Source organism: Lepidochelys kempii, chromosome 2 (assembly GCF_965140265.1).
Source record: "Lepidochelys kempii isolate rLepKem1 chromosome 2, rLepKem1.hap2, whole genome shotgun sequence".
Classification (NCBI taxonomy): Eukaryota; Metazoa; Chordata; order Testudines; family Cheloniidae; genus Lepidochelys; species Lepidochelys kempii.
The window spans coordinates 227,904,180-227,926,731 of record NC_133257.1 but is presented as its reverse complement, the minus strand read 5'-3'; the positions used below and the strand labels follow the sequence as shown (position 1 = coordinate 227,926,731).

The 22,552-nt window shown below is 40.8% G+C and overlaps 1 protein-coding gene across 5 annotated transcripts in view; it reads right to left on the bottom strand.

Moving 5' to 3' along the window:
* SLC25A40 (solute carrier family 25 member 40) overlaps positions 1 to 22,552 on the bottom strand; it is a 79,666-nt gene that overhangs the window by 42,427 nt on the left and 14,687 nt on the right. For 4 of the 5 annotated variants that reach the window (XM_073334076.1, XM_073334075.1, XM_073334077.1 and 1 more), the window contains 5 exons: positions 19,918 to 19,977; positions 16,910 to 17,016; positions 14,191 to 14,258; positions 10,074 to 10,198; positions 2,255 to 2,428 (listed from right to left, as the gene is read on the bottom strand). In XM_073334076.1, the coding sequence (XP_073190177.1) occupies positions 2,255 to 2,428; positions 10,074 to 10,198; positions 14,191 to 14,258; positions 16,910 to 17,016; positions 19,918 to 19,977 (534 nt within the window). The remainder of the gene's footprint in view (positions 1 to 2,254; positions 2,429 to 10,073; positions 10,199 to 14,190; positions 14,259 to 16,909; positions 17,017 to 19,917; positions 19,978 to 22,552) is intronic. The other variant, XM_073334079.1, reaches the window with a different exon arrangement.

Below are 22,552 nucleotides of genomic sequence, written 5' to 3'. Positions count from 1 at the left end.
CGCTTCCTAGAGAAACAGAATCACTAGTCAAGAAGCTGTATGAAGGTTCAAAATGATATGTAAGGACAGAGAGTGGAGAGACCAATTGGTTCGATATCATCACTGGAACGGCAGCAAAGATTGCATCTTACAACCCCTTCTTTTCTGTATTGACAGATCATGAGATGCGAGGAGCAACATCAAAGGAAGATACAGAAGTTATGTGGAGTAGAGGAAAACTTTAAGATCTTGACTTCGCAGATGGCAGTGTTCTGTTGGACACAAATGATGATGCCATGAAAAACACCACTATCAATGTCAAATGTGAGGCTGCCAAAACAGAATTAAGAATCAACCAAAAGAAAATTAAATTCATGATCATTGAAAGAGGAGTCAGCAATGATGGTAACTATGTGATTGATAGTGATAAATATGGTATGGTTAACAAGGTGTATATTTTGGAAGCACAATCAGTGCTGCTGGCCAACTCAATTAGGAGTTGGAAACAAGGATTGGGAATGCAAGTGGAGTTTTGTTGAGATTGGCAAATATTTGGAAAACTGCAGAGATTCACACAAGAACCAAGATAAAGTTCTATAATGTCACCGAGTTATATGCTTTGGAAACTTGGCAAATGCTACAAGCCAACAACAGAAAACTTAACGCATTGCATCACAGATACTTGTGGAGAATACTTGGTGTTCATTGGTAGGATAAAGTAACTATCATGTGTTGGATCGGCCAACAGACTGCAGAGAGACAATAATTCAAGAGAGAAGGCTAAAGTAGTTTGGGAATGTTGTACAGATGCCAAAAAACCATATTCCTAGACAAGCCCTTGACTGGACACCACTTGGTAGAAGATGGGAAAAAGCTCAACAGATAACATATAAGAAAATAATTGAAAAACATGTCTCTGTCATGGAAGTAGACTACAATTAAACAACAAACATTGCACTAGACAGGTGGAAACACTGGGGTGTCTTACTGGGTTGCACAAGAGCCTCTAATAATAATAAATATAATCAGTGTTTCATTCACAGAAGTATTTCTGAGTAAGCTATAGCTCGCACAGATGTCTTACTGTCTATAAGCAGAGGTACAAAAGCTTTTGTAGTGCAATAACTTGAAATATTTCTGAATTGATTCTTGGTCCTGTTCAGTAGCTGGTCTCAGTGGCAGTCCATGCTGTACATTTAAGGAAGGAATTCTTAGATCTTCCATTGCTTTGCATCAGAAAAGTTATCAGATTCCAAAAATGTTATTAGCAGCTTATTTCAGGGGGGCTGAATATTAGTAATCCCTTGACTAAATGACTCAGTGACTTGCTTTTCTTTTATCACATTCAGTCCCATTGTTCATGAAATCATTGACAAGCATGAGTTGATTACATTATCCTAATTGCTTATGAGAGTCTTTCACCTTCTCTCTCTTTAATTCTACTTTCCTTTGCAAGATTTCTAAAAGTAAAATCAGATGCTGCATGTAGCTCTTAGAGCACTTTGAAATATTGGTTCTTAAATCAGAAATATTGCTCTCTGGACAAAACTTCCAATAAGGCTCCAAAAGGGCAGAATGTTGACAGAAAGTAACACCCACAACACACATGCTTTGAAAGTTGCCACGGATAGGACTCAAACTCACAGTACTTTGCGTGCTGGTCAGGTTCAATGGCCATAGCATATCACAGTGAGCCCACTCAGTTACTGGCATCAGGCTGTCTGCAAAGTCTCTAATTTGCAACAGAGACCCAGTCTTGCTGCACATGCACGTTTCACTCTCATTGGCAGATCAGTTTACCTTAAGCTGAGCTGGAGTTACAAACTTAACCCTCAATGGCTTTTGAAATATTGCTTCCCCAAAAGGTCAGCAGGTGTCATGCATTAGCTAAATAGATAAATCGTGAGTGAGTGAAATTAGTTTGGGGAGGATCAGAAGTACAGTTTGAACCATAGCTACGTGCAAAAAAAAGTTAGAAAAAGCAGGTTATACTGTAAACATTTTTTTTTTAGGAGGACTATATCTGGGAAACTCCTTGCTCAAGTTACCCCAAATTTGCACCTTTCATCTTACCCCACATCCCCATGAGACACAGCAAATTTCAAGACAGTCCAATTAAGCATATGGATTTTAAAGCACTTAGAATAGTAAAGCACTCTCAACCTTACTTAGAGCCACATGCTATAATGTTATCAAAGTATAAGGAAAAAATGTAAAGGAATTGACAAGCAAGTATTTTCCATAACGCAAACTTTGATGCGAGATAAACCCTTACCTGAGAAAGGTACATCTCTCAGAACAGTGGGGCTCCACCCCCTCCAGAGCGAACGCCAACCATCTTTGGCCACTGTATTATTGATGTATATACGTAGTTGCTTGTAAGATAATTGGCGAGACTGCATTTTAGTTCTGATCAACTCCAGTGGACTTATTACAGTTAATGAACCCACTGAAAATGAGAAAAGATTAAGGTTCATTAGTAAGACTTAAAAACAGTCAATTATGTTAATAGAACAATTTCCCAAACACTAAAAATAATCCAACTTTTCTCCCACCCTATATTTTTCGCTCCTTTCAGCCAAAAGATCAGAGGCTATGTCTTCATAGAGACCTAGGCCTGATCTACACATAAAACTTAGGTTGACCTAACTGTATTGCTCAGGGCTGTGAAAAATTTTGTGCTCTGTACAATATAGTTAGGTCCACCCAAATCCAGTGTAGACATAGCAGCTCTGCCGATGGAGGAATTCTTCTATCAACTTCTATCACCATCTCTTAGAGAGGTGGATTATCTGTAAAGTCAGAAAAACCCCTTCTATCAATCTAGGAAGCATTAACACTACAGCGCTACAGCAGCAAAGTTGCAGCACCATAGCTGTGTCACTAGGGTGTAGAAATACCCCCAGTGTGTGACAAACTGTACTAGTTTGCCGCACACCAGCTGGCTATGTGGACAATGCTACCACATACTAAAAGTTCCAGAATGCACACTATAAAACTTTTAGTGCATGGTAGCAGAGTCCCCATAGCCAGTTAGCGTGTGACTAACTAGTGAGCTGTACATTCAACCATGGCTTGCTGCATGCTAGTACCTGGTCTACACTACAAACTTAGGTTGACGTAAGTTGCCTTTGGTCGTCCTGTTAGTGCATGTATCTACACTGAAATTTGTCTCTGGCCAACGTATGCGCCCTGTTATAGTGACTTAGTAAAACCATGTCCCAGAACTGCCTTGAGTGATGGTAGACCTACTGAGATCAACACAGTGAGAGTGCAGACACTATGTGACCTATGTCAACCCTAACAGTTCTCCAGCAGTTGGCCTGCAATGCCCAACAGTGACCACTCTGGTCACAATTATGAATTGCACTGCCACGGAAACCACAAGCCACCACCATCCTTTAAAACAACCCCATATTTTTGAAATGCCTTTTCCTGATTGCCCAAATTCACAAGCACGCCTAGCAGCTCTCCCTCGTTGTGTGCAACTGCCCAACCAACCATAACAGCTCTACACACTAGACACGCTTTTGCTGGGAGTAGACAGCAGGTACTGGGCCCCCTGGGCCTGTGGGGAGAAGAGGCTGTACAAGCACAGCTACAGACCAGCCATAGAAGCGTGGACATCTCTGAAAGATTGCACAGCGGTTGCAAGCAAAGGGGTATGAGAGGGATCAGCAGCAATGACACATGAAAGAGAAAGAACTGCTGTAGAAGTACCACAAGGCCAGGGAGGCTAACCATCAATCTGGTGTGGAGCTGCAGACCGGTCTCTTTTACAATGAGCTGCATACCATGAGTGGCAGAGACTGCACCAGTACCTTGTAGACTACTGTAGATACCCTGCTGGAGCCAGAGTGCCCTACATGAACAGTGAGAAGGAGGAGAAAAAGGAGGAAGAGCGGGAAATCATGGGGAGAGGTGTGTCTAGCCATGCCAGGACCTGTTCAAGACTCGACCATAGTCTAGCCAGTCCCACCAGCCGAGTATGGATGAGTCTGATGAAGGGCAAGGAACCCTGGGTAAGTGTGTGCATGCATTTTTTCTTACAGTGTTTAAATGTAAAGATGGTGCCCAGCTCAGCCCCAAGTTAACAAGACACAGGTATCGACTTTTCATTATTTTACTCCTATGAGAAAAGGTAGTGGTATAACAAACAGAGGTAGAGCTGGCATCTGCTTTTCATTCCCCTGTTGAGTTAGATGGGGGAGGGCAAGCACATCTTTTTTTTTATACACATAAGGATGCCCCTTGTATCCTCCTAAGAGATCTTAATGAAATTTTAATAGAGTTACTCTGCAATCCTCTCCAGAAGGTCTCTAGGGATGGCAACCTTTTTTCTTCCTCTGCAACTGTCAAGGTTCCTTCCCCATTCTGAACTCTAGGGTACAGATGTGGGAACCTGCATGAAAACCCCCTAAGCTTATTTTTACCAGCTTAGGTTAAAACTTCCCCAAGGTACAACTATTTTACCTTTTGCCCTTGGACTTTATTGCTGCCACCACCAAACATCTAACAGATATATAACCAGGAAAGAGCTGCTTGGAAACGTCTTTCCCCCCAAAATCCTCCCAAAACCTATACCCCCTTTCCTGGGGAAGGTTTGATAAAAATCCTCACCAATTTGCATAGATGCAAACCCTTGGAACAATAAAAAAGAACAATAAAAACAATAAACAATAAAACAGCAATCAGGTTCTTAAAAGAAGAATTTTAATTGAAGAAAAAGTAAAAGAATCACCTCCGTAAAATCAGGATGGTAAATACCTTACAGGGTAATTATATTCAAAACATAGAGAACCCCTCTAGGCAAAACCTTAAGTTACAAAAAGACACAAAAACAGGAATATACATTCCATTCAGCACAGTTTATTTTCTCAGCCATTTAAAGAAAACAGAATCAAACACATATCTAGCTAGATTACTTATTAAGTTCTAAGACTCCATTCCTGTTCTGTCCCCGGCAAAAGCATCACACAGACAGAAAGAGCCTTTGTTTCTTCCTCCCTCCAGCTTTTGAAAGTATCTTGTCTCCTCATTGGTCATTTTGGTCAGGTGCCAGCGAGGTTATCCTAGCTTATTAACCCTTTACAGGTGAAAGGTTTTTTCCTCTGTCCAGGAGGGATTTTAAAGGTGTTTACCCTTCCCTTTATATTTATGACAGCAGTAGAACACTTCCCCACACTACTCTGTGATTACTTCAGCAGGCACCACTGCAGTAAATAGGCTAGCACAGTGATACATAGATCTCAGTGGTTCAGGAGCCAAATTAGCAATCAACATTACCCAAAAGAACCACAGTAGTGTGAATTTGTTGTTTCATTTACTCTAGTAGTATATATTCATGTTTTAACTGTATGACAAGGAGAAATATTTAGTTTATATTAATCAGGAGGATTAATTTTCAGCGGAGAATTAAACTGATTATTTCAGGTCATCCTAGGAAATTTTTCAAATACTCCTAAGTAAAAGTGCCTGGAGGATAAGTTTTTGCTCACATAAGTCTCTTAAAAATGAGACACTCTCCTAAATGACTTAGGCTGACTTATTGTGCCATATTTATAAAGCTTGACCTGGTAAGAAGTGGCCGCCACTACCAGCCCATACATCGCTGCCTCTTTCCCCCCGCCACAGCAGCGGCCAGAGCCCCGGGCCCTTTTAAATTGCCACCGGAGCCTAAGGCAGTGTGAGCCAGGCAGCACGGATGGGCTGGCTGGGGGAGGCTGACCCCCTCAGCCCCGCCCCCTTTCTACCCAAGGCCCCGCACCTTCTGCCCGAGGCCCTGCATCTTCTGGGGCCCAAAGCCAGGTTCCCATACCGGTAAGTCTTCTGTGTTACTTTCACCCCTGGCCTGACCTCAAAGTTAAATATTTTCCCCCTGATTCTTTCTTTATATAGAAAAGCAGCCTTTAACACAAAGATTTTGATAGAGGCTCATGGATTCCGCATATTTATTTTTTATGCAAATGTTTTAAGAGATAATAATAAATTTAGGCCTTAACAATTCAGATTTCATTTTAAACAAGTTTATTTTTAAAAAGAAACAATTATAATTTAAACAACAAAAGGAAAAAAATCTCGATTTAAATAAAAAAAATCAATTTTTTTGATACTTTCAAAAAGAATAATTCATTTGTATTCACCCTGCTGAAAAGTGCCACACAGGTTGGCAGGTTTTTAAAAAATGCACACACAAAAATATGGGATATGGATGGACCAAGTTGCTCGATGGGAACTTGATCCTTAGCTCCCAGAGGTCTCTACCACTCATTTCTTCCCTATAATACATTGCTACCATTTTCCAAAAGGCACTGAGCCAGATGGTGGCGTATGGCAGGCTGGGATAACTACTTGTGGTGCACTGCACTTTGCATAAACACGACCACCCCTGGTCAGTACGTGTAGCACTGCAAGAAACCAAGTATGCAGGAGCATGAAGGATATACTAATTTTGGTGATTGCATGCCTTTGTAACTTGTGTCAACCAAAGATTGAACTGTAGACATGGCCTAAGTCTTCACAAAGACAAGCCCTAACTCTCCCACAATTGTTGCCTAACACCTTGTCTATGCTAGAAAAGGTTTACTGATATATTTAATAATGGCACACAGTCCTAGTAAAGAATAGCTTATACCAACAGAATAATTCTTTTGCCAGTATAACTTATACCAGTTCCCCGAACAAAAGTATGTTGCGGGGGTGGGGGGAATCACATTCGATTGACATAGATATGCTGGCACAAGTTTTACGTGTGGACCAGGCCTAAATAATTTCTGTTGTACAACCTTCCTTCCTGGTGAGAATAACTTGATCATACACTTGATCCAAAGGCCTAATTCAAGGTCCAAATGGGTTTAAATGTATTTCTATAAATAAACCTGATTTTTAAAATGTCAATTCTTTCATTAATCTTAAATCTTACTTAAAGGTGACTTGCAATAGGGAAAACATGGGCCTGCCTTTTTTCCCCCCTTTTGCTTCTTTGTGGTGTATAAAAGACAGCTTAATTTTAAATACCTTTTCTATTTGTTTTGTTGCCTTTAGAAATATAAGGAATATCAAGTCTGGCGTTCCATTTGTTGGAAGACTCGGATCTCAGATATGTATACTGAGAGTTCTCTCACCCCTTAACTGAAAGAGCACAGAGTGGGGACTCATTAACAAACAAGCCATTACACTATCATCCAAGCTGATAAGGATATTTCACAGACTTAAGGCTAGAAGGGACCACCAGATCATCTAGTCTGACCTCTTGTACATCACAGGCCACCAACAACCTAACATCTGCACACTAAACCCAACAACTGAAATTAGACCAAAATATTACAGCCCACAGGAAACTAGCTTATGTGCCACAGGCAGAGAACAGTAAGGACCAAGATGCACCAATGCCTGAGGCCCCCGCAGGGACAGGGAAATTATTAAATGAGATACACCCAAACAATCCTGGCATGTGATCCACACTGACATGCTGCAAAGGAAAAAACAAACAAAAACATTCCAAGGTCACTGCCAATCTGACATGGGAGAAATTCCTTTCTAACCCCACACATTGTGATCAGTTACCCTGAGCACGTGAGCAAGAACTAGCCAGCCATGCACCTGAGAGACAGAATGCTCATTACCACCTCACAGCACTGGCTGTCCCTATCCAATGTCCAGACATAGCCATCCCAGATGCTTCAGAGGAAAGAAATTAAAAAACAAAAGAAACCCTCCCAGACTATATGGGTGAACCATGGACTAAAGAAATCCCTTCCTGACCCCTGCAGATTCCTGGCTGAAACCTTGAAGCATGATCTTTTAAGAACATAAGACACATAATCCGGAAGCGAGCCCTAGGGCTGTTGAGCCCTCCTCCCTATCACCACAAGCAACCCCATCATAGAATTACAGTCATAAATTGGACCAGCTCTCTCTTAAAACTAATTGAGTTGTTCATTCCCACAAATCTTATTGGGAAGTGGTTTCAAAACCTTACCCTACTGTCATGGTTACAAACCTTCTTCTAATTTCCAGACTGAATTTGTTCCTGGCCAGTTTATACCATTTGTTCTTGCGTAAACATTGTCCTTTAGCTTAAATAATTATTCACTCTTCCTGATCTTTACCTCCCTAATGAATTTATAGACAGCAATCATACCCTCTATCACAGTGACTCTCAACCAGGGAATGCGTACCTCTGGGGGTACGCAGAGGTTTTCCAGGAAGTACATCAACTCATCTAGATATTTACCTAGTTTTACAACAGGGTACATAAAAAGCTCTAGAGAAGTCAATATAACTAACATTTCATTCAGATAATTACTTGTTTATACTACTCTATATACTTTATACTGAAATATAAGTACAATATTTATATTCCAATTGATTTATTTTATAATCATATGGTAAAAATGAGAAACTAAGCAATTTTTCAGTAATAGTGTGCTGTGACATTTTTATGTCTGATTTTGTAAGCAAGCAGATTTTAAGTGAGGTGTAACTTGGGGATCCGCGAGACAATTCAGATTCCTGAAAGGGGTACAGTAGTCTGGAAAGCTCATCCAGTATCCTCTCATAATATAAGCCCTCCATTCCCCTGATTATCCTAGTAGCTCTTCTCTGCACCTGTTCCAGTTTAAAGTCATCTTTCTTGAACATGGGTGACCAGAACTGTACACAGTATTCCAAATGAGGTCTTATCAGTGCCCTTTACAATGGCATTAATACTTCTCTACATCTACTGGAAATGCCTTGCCTAACATATCCTAGGATTGTATTTGCCTTTTTCATAGCCACATCACATTCGTGGCTTACAGTCATCTTGTGATCAAACCCACACACCCAGGTCTCCCTCCTGTTTTGTCACTTCCAACTAATGAGCACCCAGCGGTAGCAGAAATTCTTATTATTAGCCCTTAAGTGCATGACCTAGCACTGTGTATTATTGAATTTCATTTCATTTCTGTCACTCCAGTCTTCATGGTCATCCAAACGTTCCTCTATTTCGATTCTCCTCTGTATCTCCTCCCAATTTTGTATCATCAGCAAATTTCATTAGTACACTAGTACTCTTTGTGCCAAAGTCATTAATAAAAATATTTTAGAAGATCGGTCCCAAGACTGACCTTGAGGAACTCTGCTAGTAAATATAGGGAGAGGTTAACTCACTGACTCCAACTACTGCGACGATCAAGTCCAATATGTTGTCTCCCAATTGTTTACAGGATGTTTGTTTGACAATCAAAGATCTTTAAACAATTTTAATAAAAATTCAGTACCCTCTCAATCAGCTACCATGTTCTATATCTGTCACAGCCCAATCCTACCAGTTCTGCAGTGTCCCTAAGGACTCCTAGGAAAACAAAGAGAGAGCATTTCTTGTGTAGAAATATGCAGAAAAAAAGTTTAAAAAAAAGTCTAGCTCTTTATATATCATAAAGAAGCAAAAAGGTGCATAAGTTCAAATTATTTTTCCTTTGCTAGTAATCTTTAAAGTAGAGTGTGATCAGTGTTATTTATTGTTTATTAGACAACGAATGAGAATGAAATTAATTTGTCTTTAGCAGCATATGATGGGGTAGCACCATAGACAGGTAATGAAACAGTTAACTAGAGACAGAGAGTAATTAGTAAATCTGGTTGCACCTGGAGGGTGGGCCAGGTCCAACTAAAGGTGAAACCCAGCTGGGGAAGGAGTTGGGTGGTGTGCATAAAGGGAGAAAGCCCAGCTAAGAAGAGGGTGGCCACGAAAAGACTGTAGTCCCTCTCTGGTTACTAAAATGGATGAAAGGCCTAGAAAGAGGTAGAGCTACAGTCAGCCCAGGGAGGCACTGTGGGAAAAAGCCTAACAGAAATCCACAAAAGTAACAAGAAGCCTGAAGCAGCAGACCTTAGCTGCTCACAACAGGGTCCCTAGACTGGAACCCAGAAGAGATGGAGAGCCTTGGTTCCCTTCTGGTCCACTTAAGTAGGTGATGGTGAAACATTCTGACACAAGGGGAGAAGGACTATTGAGTTTGGAATGATAGCAAATTTGCCTTAATATATAAAATAGCTGGAAAAGGAATACTAAAGAAAATGCCATAACATGCAGATAATTTATGACTCACATCTGCTTATGGAGCCTGCAAGAACTGGAATGTGGTCATTGTCTTTTCCTAGTTTAGATATCAAAACTTCACTCAGTTGATCGTAGCTGGTAAAATAAATTACTGTACTTGGAACTGCCATTATTCTAAAATACAAAAACAAAGGAAGTCTATCAATTGTCACAAAGAAAACCAGATGACTCCAACATAATTTAGATCAGTTATCAAGTATAGATTTTTGGGGGGAGGGGGGAGAGTAAATAAAAAGGATAAGCATTTCAACTGTGTTATGGATGAAGGAAAAAACTCATCATGTCCATCTCTTGCAATTCACAAATGTCTACCAAATCTCCATTAACCAACTGTGTGGTAAACATACATGCATACTGGGTTCTTCTTGAACTCAATTATTTTCATAATCTGCCTTGATAGGTTACTCTGAGGTCTTATCAATGCATACAATTTCTTTCAAGTCTGATAGTTTGGGCCACCCTTATTCATGCTGTAAAGGTACTACTCAATACGGACAAGGGTGGCACAATCTGGCCTTTAATGATTATGACAAACAACATTTATCTAATAATCAATTTCTTACCAAATCGAATCTTATGTTCGTGCATGTTAGGGTGAAAAACATAACCCCAATTAGTTTTTCCTCCCAAATAGTAAATATACTACTGCCTAGGTTAAAGGTAAGCACTATCTGCTGCAACAAGGACATTTGAAATTCAGAAGAAAATTCTAAATCCATGCACTGGGACTCTAAAGGTATATCTACATTGCAATAAAACACCCACAGCTGGCTGGTGTCAGTTGGCTCAGGCTCACATGGCTTGGGCTTCAGGGCTATAAGACAGCAGTGTAGACGTTCGGGAGTTGGGCTCGGGCTCCCAAACCAGATCGTCTACACCAGTGCTTCTCAAGCTATCTGATGTGGGGGACCAGCAATGTTTTTTTTTTTCAATGTGTGTGCAGCTGACCGATCCGCGGACCACCACTTTGAGTAGCACTGGTCTACACTGCAATTTTATAGACCTTAGCCCAAGCCACCTAACACAGGCCAGCTGTGGGTATTTTACTACAGTGTAGATATACCGTAAGATCCCCTCTGCTGGACGGTATGGAAGGGGGCAAGATCATGCTATATAGGCAGGTTTATTTATGCCTGGACTTAAGCATTATCTCCATGACAGGTTTGGGGATAAGCACATGCCCCTCTCCTTTGCATCTCCCATTGGCTAGCTTAGGCAACTCCCCTGCCTATCAAGCTAGCTTTATGGATCACTATCTGTCCCCATTCATTGTACAGGGAGCCAAGGTGCCTAACTCAGACTTTGTAGATCACAGTGTTGCTCAGATTTTCTAACTTTTAGGTGCCACAACTCTCAGTGTCACAATGACTAAGTCCCTTTGTGGATCTGGGCTCTATTTACTAAACTGAGATTTGTCACTCACTTAGCTACTGGACAGTGATTCTTTTATCTTATCCAGCATGGGTCACATTTGTGGATCTTACTTCTTGAAGAATGAAAATGTTGGGGTAAGCGCATCTAAATTTTCCTATTCTTTAGCATAATAAGGACCACAGATCCTACAGTTGGATTTTATCATCAGTGTGTAAGTAGGTAAAACAACTTAGCCTAACATAAAACAGAATTTGAAATAAATACGCATAGAGTCTTTTTCCTGAGTTACTATATCATGCAACACCATTGTCCCTAAAACAACACTGGATGAGGCTTACAAATCAGCTTTGATATATTTACTGAAGAAATGCATGGAGAACAATTAGGCAACAGTGCAGATTCCTTCCTAAGCAATGTATGCCTCCACCCAAGAGGCCATTTCTATTCCTAGGAAGTGTAGCCTGAGTGCTGAAGAATAACTTTTTGTCTTGCCTGGCTTAGGTATATATTACCTGATCCACTTAGGGTATGTCTACACTATGAAATTAGGTCGAATTTATAGAAGCCGGTTTTTTAGAAATCGGTTTTATATATTCGAGTGTGTGTGTCCCCACAGAAAATGCTCTAAGTGCATTAACTCGGCGGAGCGCTTCCACAGTACCGAGGCTAGAGTTGACTTCTGGAGCGTTGCACTGTGGGTAGCTATCCCACAGTTCCCGCAGTCTCTGCTGCCCATTGGAATTCTGGGTTGAGATCCCAATGCCTGATGGGGCTAAAACATTGTTGTGGGTGGTTCTGGGTACATACTGTCAGGCCCCCATTCCCTCCCTCCCTCTGTGAAAGCAAGGGCAGACAATCATTTCGCGCCTTTTTTCCTGAGTTACCTGTGCAGACGCCATACCACGGCAAGTATGGAGCCCGCTCAGCTCACTGTCACCTTATGTCTCCTGGGTGCTGGCAGATGTGGTACTGCATTGCTACACAGCAGCAGCAACCCATTGCCTTGTGGCAGCAGACGGTGCAATAGGACTGGTAGCCGTCATCGTCATGTCCGAGGTGCTCCTGGTCGCCTGTGTGAGGACGATCAGGAGCGCCTGGGCAGACATGGGCGCAGGGACTAAATTTGGAGTGACTTGATCAAGTCATTCTCTTTAGTCCTACAATCAGTCCTATTGAACCATCTTATGGTGAGCAGGCAGGTGATACGGATTGCTAGCAGTCCTATTGCACCATCTTCTGCTGGGCAGGCAAGAGATGAGGATGGCTAACAGTCCTATTGTACCATCTTCTGCTGAGCAGCCATGAGATGTGGATGGCATGCAGTCCTTCTGCACCATCTGCTGCCAGCCAAAGATGTAAAAGATAGATGGAGTGGGTCAAAACAAGAAATAGACCAGATTTGTTTTGTATTTATTTGCAACCCCCCCCACCCCGCCCCCCGTCTAGGGGACTCATTCCTCTAGGTTACACTGCAGTCACTCACAGAGAAGGTGCAGCGAGGTAAATCTAGCCATGTATCAATCAGAGGCCAGACTAACCTCCTTGTTCCAATAAGAACAATAACTTAGGTGCACCATTTCTTATTGGAACCCTCCGTGAAGTCCTGCCTGAAATACTCCTTGATGTAAAGCCATCCCCTTTGTTGATTTTAGCTCCCTGTGAGCCAACCCTGTAAGCCGTGTCGTCAGTCGCCCCTCCCTGCGTCAGAGCAACGGCAAACAATCGTGCATCTGAGTTGAGAGTGCTGTCCAGAGCAGTCACAATGGAGCACTCTGGGATAGCTCACGGAGGCCAATACCGTCGAATTGTGTCCACAGTACCCCAAATTCGACCTGGCAAGGCCGATTTAAGCGCTAATCCACTTATCAGGGGTGGAGTAAGGAAATCGATTTTAAGAGCCCTTTAAGTCGAAATAAAGGGCTTCATCGTGTGGACAGGTGCAGGTTTACATCGATTTAATGCTGCTAAATTCGACCTAAAGTCCTAGTGTAGACCAGGGCTCAGATACTTATGACCTTAAAGCCTTGAAATAGCCAGGTGCTAGACCACAAGTAACAAGCTTTATCTCATCAGAGCTTCACTTTTGTCTTTATATAGTTATAGTGCTGGATGGGCACTGAAGGCATACTTAGTGCTTTTGCTTGGGTCAAGAAGATTGTAGCACTATGTTCTGTGATTTATGGGTTATGGAGTTTGCTTTAAGGAATAATGATAGGTTTGCCCTGATAGCCACTTTCTTGGCATGAAAAATGCAGTATTGGTACTCTGCAGATAGAGCTCTTGAGCCCAGATCCCAAAAGATATTTGAGCCCTTAAATTCCACTGATTTCAATGGAAGTTAGGAACTTTAAATACCTTTATGGATCTGGGCCTTAATTCCTGTTCTTGCCAGGATGATATGATGCTCTCAAAAAACCACCTGACAAAGAGGGAACAATGATATTGCACTTGGAAGTATGAAAGGTATTAGCATAAGACTGGTAGTCAAAGGTTTGATGTCTCTGCACAGCTACTGAGGATGCATCAAAGAGGCTGGATGGAGAAATCTCATTGTCTGGCTGAAGTTATAGTCTTGCCTCTGAAGGTTTCCAGATGTAACTGATAAGTTAACTTGGGAAACTTGTAAATTGTCTAAAATTAAACACTTAGGAATAAGCATACTCATTGGTCAAAATAATGAAGTATAACCACCCTTTAAAACATGTTATGGAATATATGAAATTGTAACTTACAGCGTTGGAGGAAGTCCACTCCATAGTGATTTAATACCCTCTATTTTAATAATTTTCACAAACGCATCCTAAAATAATAACCAAATGCAGATCATTAGTTAGTTATTTAACTTCCAATTCATGTAACAATTATGTTGGTGGGCAGGAGATGGAATTAAAAATACACTGCAGGAGAAAGTAGTACACTAAAAATGGTTTGTCACACTAACACCCCAATCATGTAAATACTTACACACATAATTAACTTTAAGTACTAGTTCCTCCATTGGTATCAATCAGAATATTCACATGTATAAAGTTAAGCATTGTACATAAATATTTGCAGGATCAGGACCTTAGTTTATAACATCAGTAGCCATCAAAGAAGCTTGATGGATATGACTGGGAACAAATTACTTTCAAAACAGGTACAGCACAGGCAGCAACTGTGAAAGCTTCCCCAAACTATCCCACCCACACACCTCTACTGTCACCTGAAAGAACTACCTCCAAGTATAAGAAGATAATTCACTCTCCATGCTTAGTTAGTACTTGACCTCTAACAGCAAAAATGAATATTATGCTTGGCCAATTAGGATGGGGTTTTATGGTGATGTAGACACCATCGATAGAAACTATGTGGACTACTATCTACTTTCAGATTGGTCACCAATCATTATAGGATGATGATTTTCTGTCACTACCTACCTGTACTGCATTTGAATATATGCCCTTTGTTTGTTATACCATTAAATATAAAGAACCACTTCCTCAAGGGAGGAAAATTGGCACAGTTCCATTAGCTGATTTACCCTACCTGAGGATCTAGCCAAACGTTTGTTCCCCTAATTAATATACTTTTTGTTGTGATGTGATTCCAGCAAGATAATTAATGTTTACACAGGGCCCAAAGTATGCTGGACACTTTACAAACTTGCTCCAAAGAATTTGCAGTCTAAAACAGTACAGAGGAAGGACGCGAGAAGGGATGCAACAAAAAGTAATGACTGAACAGGGAAAACATGCATCTTATTAGTTACATGCTATGTTAACAGAATTTGATGTTAGTTCATGCAAGAGGCTTTCAAGGGCAAAAATATTAAAATATTTTTTTAAAAAACTGCAATTTCTTGAAAATTAGACACTCAATTATATGGTAATAAAGGACAGTTTAATTAGCCTCAATTGTCCATAACTACTTTCCAAAAGTAAAAGAAAACTCCAGAATCTGGTAAAATTAATCCTCCTCTTGTATTCCCCACCAAAATGCCAATGGAGAAATGTGCATAAGATCATTTACCAAACAAACAGAATTTAAGTGACTTACTAAAGATTATACAGTGGAGTTGATTGAAAAAATGCAGACAAATATTTGTGGGAAAAAAATCTATTTTGTGAACATTCATTGAAATTTTCAAAAAACTTCAATCACATGAAAAGCTCGTAAAAAAATCCCCCAATACTTTTCATGAATAATTTTTAAAAATTGCAAAAAAGCTCACTGAAATTTAGAAAATTCTTGAATACCTCTATTATGTAGTAAGTTTACACAAAAGAGTTAAGAAAAGAAATCTGGTGGCTGAAGTGGAGTCCTGTGCTTTAATTTCTAGATTCTAGTGTCTCTTCTACAAAATTGCTTCAAATCACCTGGTGAAATCCTGGTCCCATTGACTTCAATCGAGCCAGGATTTCACCCCTGTACTTAACTAGGACAACCTTTAAATTGGGCTAATAATGCATATATAACTCAGTAAAATTCTGAAAGATCTGCAGATAGAATAGTACAGTAAGTACAGATAATTATTATTATGCATGTATTTCAGACTGGGGAGGGAAGATCAGTGGGTCAGTATCTTGGCAGGAAGAAGTTGTGGCTTCCCTTTCCATCTCTCCTTTGTCTTAATTAGTCTATGATTGTTCTAGGTGAATGTGTGTGAGAGAGAAAAAAAGACAGATCGCTTCTCAAACACTTTGGATAACTATTAATAATTGTATGTTTTATAAACAGATAAAAGTAACTAAAATAAAATGGAACTCAGAATAGTGGCTTAGGAATTGTGGGTGGAACCAACAGACCTGGTTCTAGTTTTGGTGCAGACACTTATGATTTTTAGAACTTTTTACCATAATTTAAAGTGAAGGAATGGTATTCTGCATATGCACATATGCGCAGTATACCATTAGCTACCCAGAAGATCTTGTCAGATGTGCATTGACTGGATAAGGCAAGGCCCTGCAGGAGCCATTATGCTTGGAAATCAGCACAAAACTGGACACACAAAAATAATAAGCTCAGCATTCATCCATTCTTCCTAGAGTTGAAGTTCCAATTTAAAAAAAAAGGAAAAGGAATAATATGGGAGCTACTAAGTACTGTTTTGTGTCTACATTTAAGGTTTTAGCTTAGGTCCTGCATGCTGATTAACGAAAGTGCAAAAACCAACCCTGCAATCTGATCTGCATGGATCTGAACCTTACTCTTTTACAGTAAATAGTGTGTCAGAAAGAAAAACAAATCTTATGAGATACTTGCTATATTTAAACATGTTGATAAATCTTCTATAAAATCTGCACTGTCAAAGTATGTACACTCCTAGTGATATTGTCTTGCAATATGAAATCCCTCTCAAACAACACTGGAAAGTACATGAACTCCTTAAGAGGTTTAATTGGTAGAATATCAGTGTTTATCTTTAACACATTCCCAATATACTTAGTATTATAAATATAACTTCCTTACCAACATCCCTCTGAAATGGCCAGGTTTCTTATACCAGGGTTTGCTGTTCTGATCCTCACAGACATATACATGATCCATAAGGCCATTGGAGTATACAAAACATTTTCCTAATAAAAAGTTACATATAAGGAAACAGTTAACTCCTGCAATATGTTTACCATTCAATAGCATTTCTAAATCAATCATATAGGAAACAAATATGCTGGTCTGACAACTGGGGCAGAATAAACTTGGAAAGCCAATAAAGGCTGGTATTAAAAAGGGAAAGGGAGGAGAGCAGCAAAAACACCTACCAAACACATCTCAGCTAGACTAAATGAAATTGCTTACCCAGACTCCAAAACCTAGAGTTAAGAATTAATGGAGCTGGTGCTACATTAGTGGCTGTTGAAGGAACAAGAAAACAGGAAAGGATTTGGATATAATTAAATCAGATTTCATTTATACCATCTACCCTCTGAGGTAGGTACTATTATCCCCATTTTACCAATGGCAAACTGAGGCACAGGGAATTTAAATGACTTTGCCCAAGGTGACACAGGAAGTCTGTGGCAGAGCAGGGACTTACGTATTTTGATCACCATCTCATTTCTTTTCTTGCTCTCTCTCTCCTTTGTTAATTATATATAAGTAAATAGCAAGAATAAATTGGTACATCTTTGACAGAAGTGTAAGACCACAACATATCATTTTAGCTTTCTGTTCACACAAGTGACCAAATAAGAATTATTGCTCCTTTTCAAAATTCTCCTCAAACTCTGGAGATGGGCTTTACTATTGAATTAGGATTTCAGTAATCATGGTTTTATAATAATAAATCTCTTGTAGGAATATTTAACTGAAATATATTGATGTCTATTTCTCCTTACTCGACTGTATATAGTTTTGCAATGCTCCTGTGCTCTTCATAGTCAAAATACTGATGCAGTCAGAAGAGTGACTATGTAAAAACGGCACCTTCTTACATAAGAGATCTTCCTGGGTGTACTCAGTTATATCTAATTCAGAGTGGTAGCCATGTTAGTCTGTATCAGCAAAAAGAACGAGGAGTACTTGTGGCACCTTAGAGACTAACAAATTTAATTGGGCATAAGCTTTCATGGGCTAAAACCCACTTCATCAAATGCATGCAGTGGAAAATACAGTGGGAAGATAATCTATACAGAGAACATGAAAAAAATGGGGTTCCCATACCAACTCTAACGAGACTAATCAATTAAGGTGGGCTATTATCAGCAGGAGAAAAAAACTTTTGTAGTGATAATCAGGATGGCCCATTTCAAACAGTTGACAAGAAGGTGTGAATAACAGTAGGGGAAAAATTAGCATGGGGAAATAGTTTTTACTTTGTGTAATGACCAATCCACTCCCAGTCTTTATTCAAGCCTAATTTAATGGTGTCCAGAAATTAATTCCACTTCTGCAGTTAATCATTGGAGTCTGTTTTTGAAGCTTTTTAATTGAAGTATTGCGACTTTTAGGTCTGAAATTAAGTAAGAACACTTCAACCTCCCTGGACACTCAATTAACTAAAATAAGTTTTTGCTACTTTTTTTACTCCTATTGACATCATAGAGTCAACACAGCTATAAAAGAGAGAACTAGAATTTTCTCTGGCTCAGCATCAACATAATTGTCAAGTAAATTCAAACTAGGGTTGCCAATCACACACTAACCACACAAACTCAAACAACCTTGCCCCGCCCCTGAGGCCCTGCCCACTCTCCCCTACCCTCACTCACTTTCACCAGGCTGGGGCACGGGGTTGAGGTGTGGGAGGGGGCTTCAGGCAGAGCCTGGGGCATGATGTTGGGGTGCAGGACGGGGTGCAAGTTCTGGGAGGGAGTTTGGGTGCTGGAGGAGGCTCAGGGCTGGGGCAGGGGGTTGAGGTGTGGGAGGGGGCTTCAGGCTGAGCCTGGGGCAGGATGTTGGGGTGCAGGATGGGGTGCAAGTTCTCGGAGGGAGTTTGGGTGCTGGAGGAGGCTCAGGGCTGGGGCAGGGGGTTGGGGTGGGGGGGAGGCAGGGTGAAGGCTGTGGGAGGGAGCTCAGGGCTGGGACAGCGGATTGGGGTGTGGCAGGGCTGCTGGCTCTGGGAAGGAGTTTGGGTGCAGGAGGGGGTTCAGGGCTGGGGTGCGGAAGAAGGTGAGTGGTTCAGACTCTGGGCAGGCGGCGCTTACCTCGGGTAGCTCCTGGTCAGCAGCACAGCAGGGCTAAGGCAGGCTTCTTGCTGCCCTGGGCCAGCGTTGCTCCTGGAAGCAGCCAGCACGTCCCTGTGGCCCCTGGAGAGGGGGGCAGGAGGCTCCGCGCGCTGCCCCTGCCTCCAGGCATTGCCCCGCAGCTCCCATTGACCACTGTTCCCAGCCAATAGGAGCTGCGGAGTCAGCACTCGGGGCAGGAGCAGCATGCAGAGACCCCCCGCCGCCTCAGGGGCCGCAGTGACGTGCCAGCCACTTCTGGGAGTGGCGTGGGGCCAGGGCAGGTAAGGAGCCTGCCTTAGCCCTGCTGCGCCGCCAGACTTTTAGAGGCCTAAAATCTCCCAGTTTGGCTTCAGTAACCTCCAGGAGATAGAGCCTGATTCCGGGAGACTTCCTGGCAAAACTGGGAGGGTTGTTAACCCTAGTTCAAACTTCAAGATCAAGTTTTGCTTTCAGTTACATCTGTACAACAATAACAATACTGGAGTTGCAGAGTTGTACCTGAGGGCAGAATTTGGACCTCAAAAACATTACTACTAGAGATGACATACAAGTCAGAAAGAACACACAGTTGGACTTTCTGGTCCTAGTTGAGTCTGCAGGGCTGAAAGTTGGGGCAAGAAGGGATGGGAATCTTTTCTTTAAAAAAATAAGCAAATTCGAACTAAAGCCATTGAGACAAACACAGAACCTTACATCCTCATTTTTCAGAGTAGAAGTACACTTAAAATAGATTTGGAGAAAATTATTAAGATGGAAAGTATTTATAAAGATATCAGATTACTTTAATTATTTAAAAACCTGTATATTTACCATTAGCAAATGAATTGCTTTGGGCTTGCAGTCGAATTTTGACAACATCAAAAGGTGTCACTAAAACAAACCAAAAAAGAATCACATGACTTTTTGATGTATACATTTTAGATGTATTATTTCCTCCTTAGGAACACATTGCAAGCCCTGGAAGAGTAGCAGCACATCAATTCTGATGCAATGTCATGAGCTTCCACAACTACTACAATAATTATTTCTCAGAAAAAGAAAATAATCATTTTGCAAGGTGTGACTGGATCCCTGGGGTGCAGCCTGGGACTGTGGGACCGCTGTGCCCCCTTAACTCTGAAGCTTAGGTGGTCTTTCACAATGCTTTGCTAGTGACAAGCAGCAAGTCCCTCCAGGTGCTGCTATCACTCAGCACAACCGCATGTGGAGCCCCACACCCAGCTAGATTGCATGAATGTATCCAGAGCCACTCATGAATCACACAGAGAAAGGCACCAGCCAAATCCTCCACAGTTCCCAGCCTTGTACCTCAGGAATATACCATCTTGCACTGCTCAAGACAAACCGTGCAAATGTATTAATTGGTTCACTACTTCATTGATGGAAAGTGGATATAGACCAGCCTTTCTAAACCTGAGCAACCACCCTTACCAAACACTTCAGGCAAACTCACTGGTAAAAATAAACAGTTAAACAAATTTATTGACTACAAAAGATAGATTGTAAGTGAAAAGTTAGAGTTAGTTACCAAAATAAAAGCACAGAGTCTAAACTCTCAACCCTATTAGACTGGGCAACATTTAGATGAAACAGTTTTTCCTCACCCCCACTGAATATTGCACTCCATAATACACCCTTGAAACCTGGGTCAGTCCCCTCTATGGGAGTCTTCAGTCTTCTGAGTGTCCTGGTTGCTTGCAGCATAGGTGAGGGAATGAGAAAGGCCAGGCAGTAGGCTCCTGTGTTCTGTTTTATACCCTTAGTCCATGTGCTTGGAGAACACAAGTCCAGGCATGTCTAGTAGGTATTGCTGAGTCCCAAGGTGAAGCAATACCCTGGTGTGTCTCCTGTGAGTGAGTCGTTGAATTGTAACTCCTCTGCTGGTCAATGGGTGATAATGTCTGTTCACAATCCACCAGGGCCTTGGTTACCTGTTCCCTTGTCATTATCTCTGGAAAGCTAGTATCTGAGCACTCCCCAAACCCACAGCACATTTTAGTGACAACCATACAGCACATTCTCATAACTTCATATGCATTAATGATATCCATATTTAGAACAGTGGGTTTCAGCAAATCATAAGCTTTCCACTGATACCTTACATGGCATGCTTTATACGCAAGATCACAAATATATCTAAATGAAGAACATGGGGTTTACAGGTGCTCCTCCAAGGTACAGAATGTCACACAAGGTATCAGCTAGAGAAAACAGAGAGGCTGTTTAACAGATGTTTTGCTGGACTAAGAATAGCTAATATCCTATGTGGCTTGTAGGTGACCAGCTATCCCTTTGTCTTTTAATTTCCTCCAGACAGACTGACATAAAATGTTTAGAAGAGCACGGGGATTATTCAAAACCTAATCAAAGAGGTGTGTGCCATTAAGCTGTACTGTTGAATCTGTATAAAACCGCACAGCAGAATCATTTAAATGGCATACCACAGTAGAAACAGTGCATGCCAATTAAGCAATTGTCCATATTATCAGAGCAACATAGTACCCACAGTGTGCTAGTGTATACATATCTATTTCCTTAATTGATTTTAATGGCAATCTGCAAAGTAAAAAAAGTTGACTTGTGCTCTCCTCTGCTTCTTTACATGCATGGGGGACTGGCTTTTTTGTTAAAAATCAGCTCTCTTTTCACTTTAGAAATTAAAGTTTGTCTATGCTAAAAGCTACAGTGACTGGAGGAGTAGTCAAATATGACATCTGAGGAGACCCAGGTCATATCTATGTTGAGAAATTTACAAAAAAAAAAAAGATCCCCGTTGGTTAACAGTTCCTCAATGTAGACAAGGCCTGAAAGCAGAACAACTAAGAGGTAAGGGATCTTTAGTGAGACTATTTGCTAAACAAGAAATGTAATATCTAATATAATTACAATTCTTAACGTACATGGAAGGTTGCGGGGAGAGGAGGATGGTTTTATTAAAGATACAGACACATCCACCCTGTCAGCTAAGGTGTAAGAGTTCATAATACACATGGTTGGAGACTCCTAAAAGGTCCTCTGGCAAATCCAAGGAAGATCATACATCATCTTATTTTGGCCTTCTTTATATATCATAATATAGCAGAAAAAGGGCAAAAACACAATTAATAAAAAAATCCTCTGCAGCTCAACTAAAATATTTTCCACAGCATGTCAATAAGTAAAAAAACAATACTAAAGTTGAAGCAATTCATTTAGCAACAATATAGCATGGAAGTTTATACTTGCAAACTACAACATCTGCTAATTATTTCAGGCTCTATTTGAAAAAAAACTATAGTATGTCACATGTGATCTCTGCACAACAACAAAGTGACGGATGCTCATATGTTTTCTTTATCTGTTTTCCACTAACCAACAAAATTAAAATAAATCAATACTAGGCACTTTAATACAATAGATTAAAGAGTGTCCACATAAGGAGTCTGCAATTAAAATGAACTAGAAA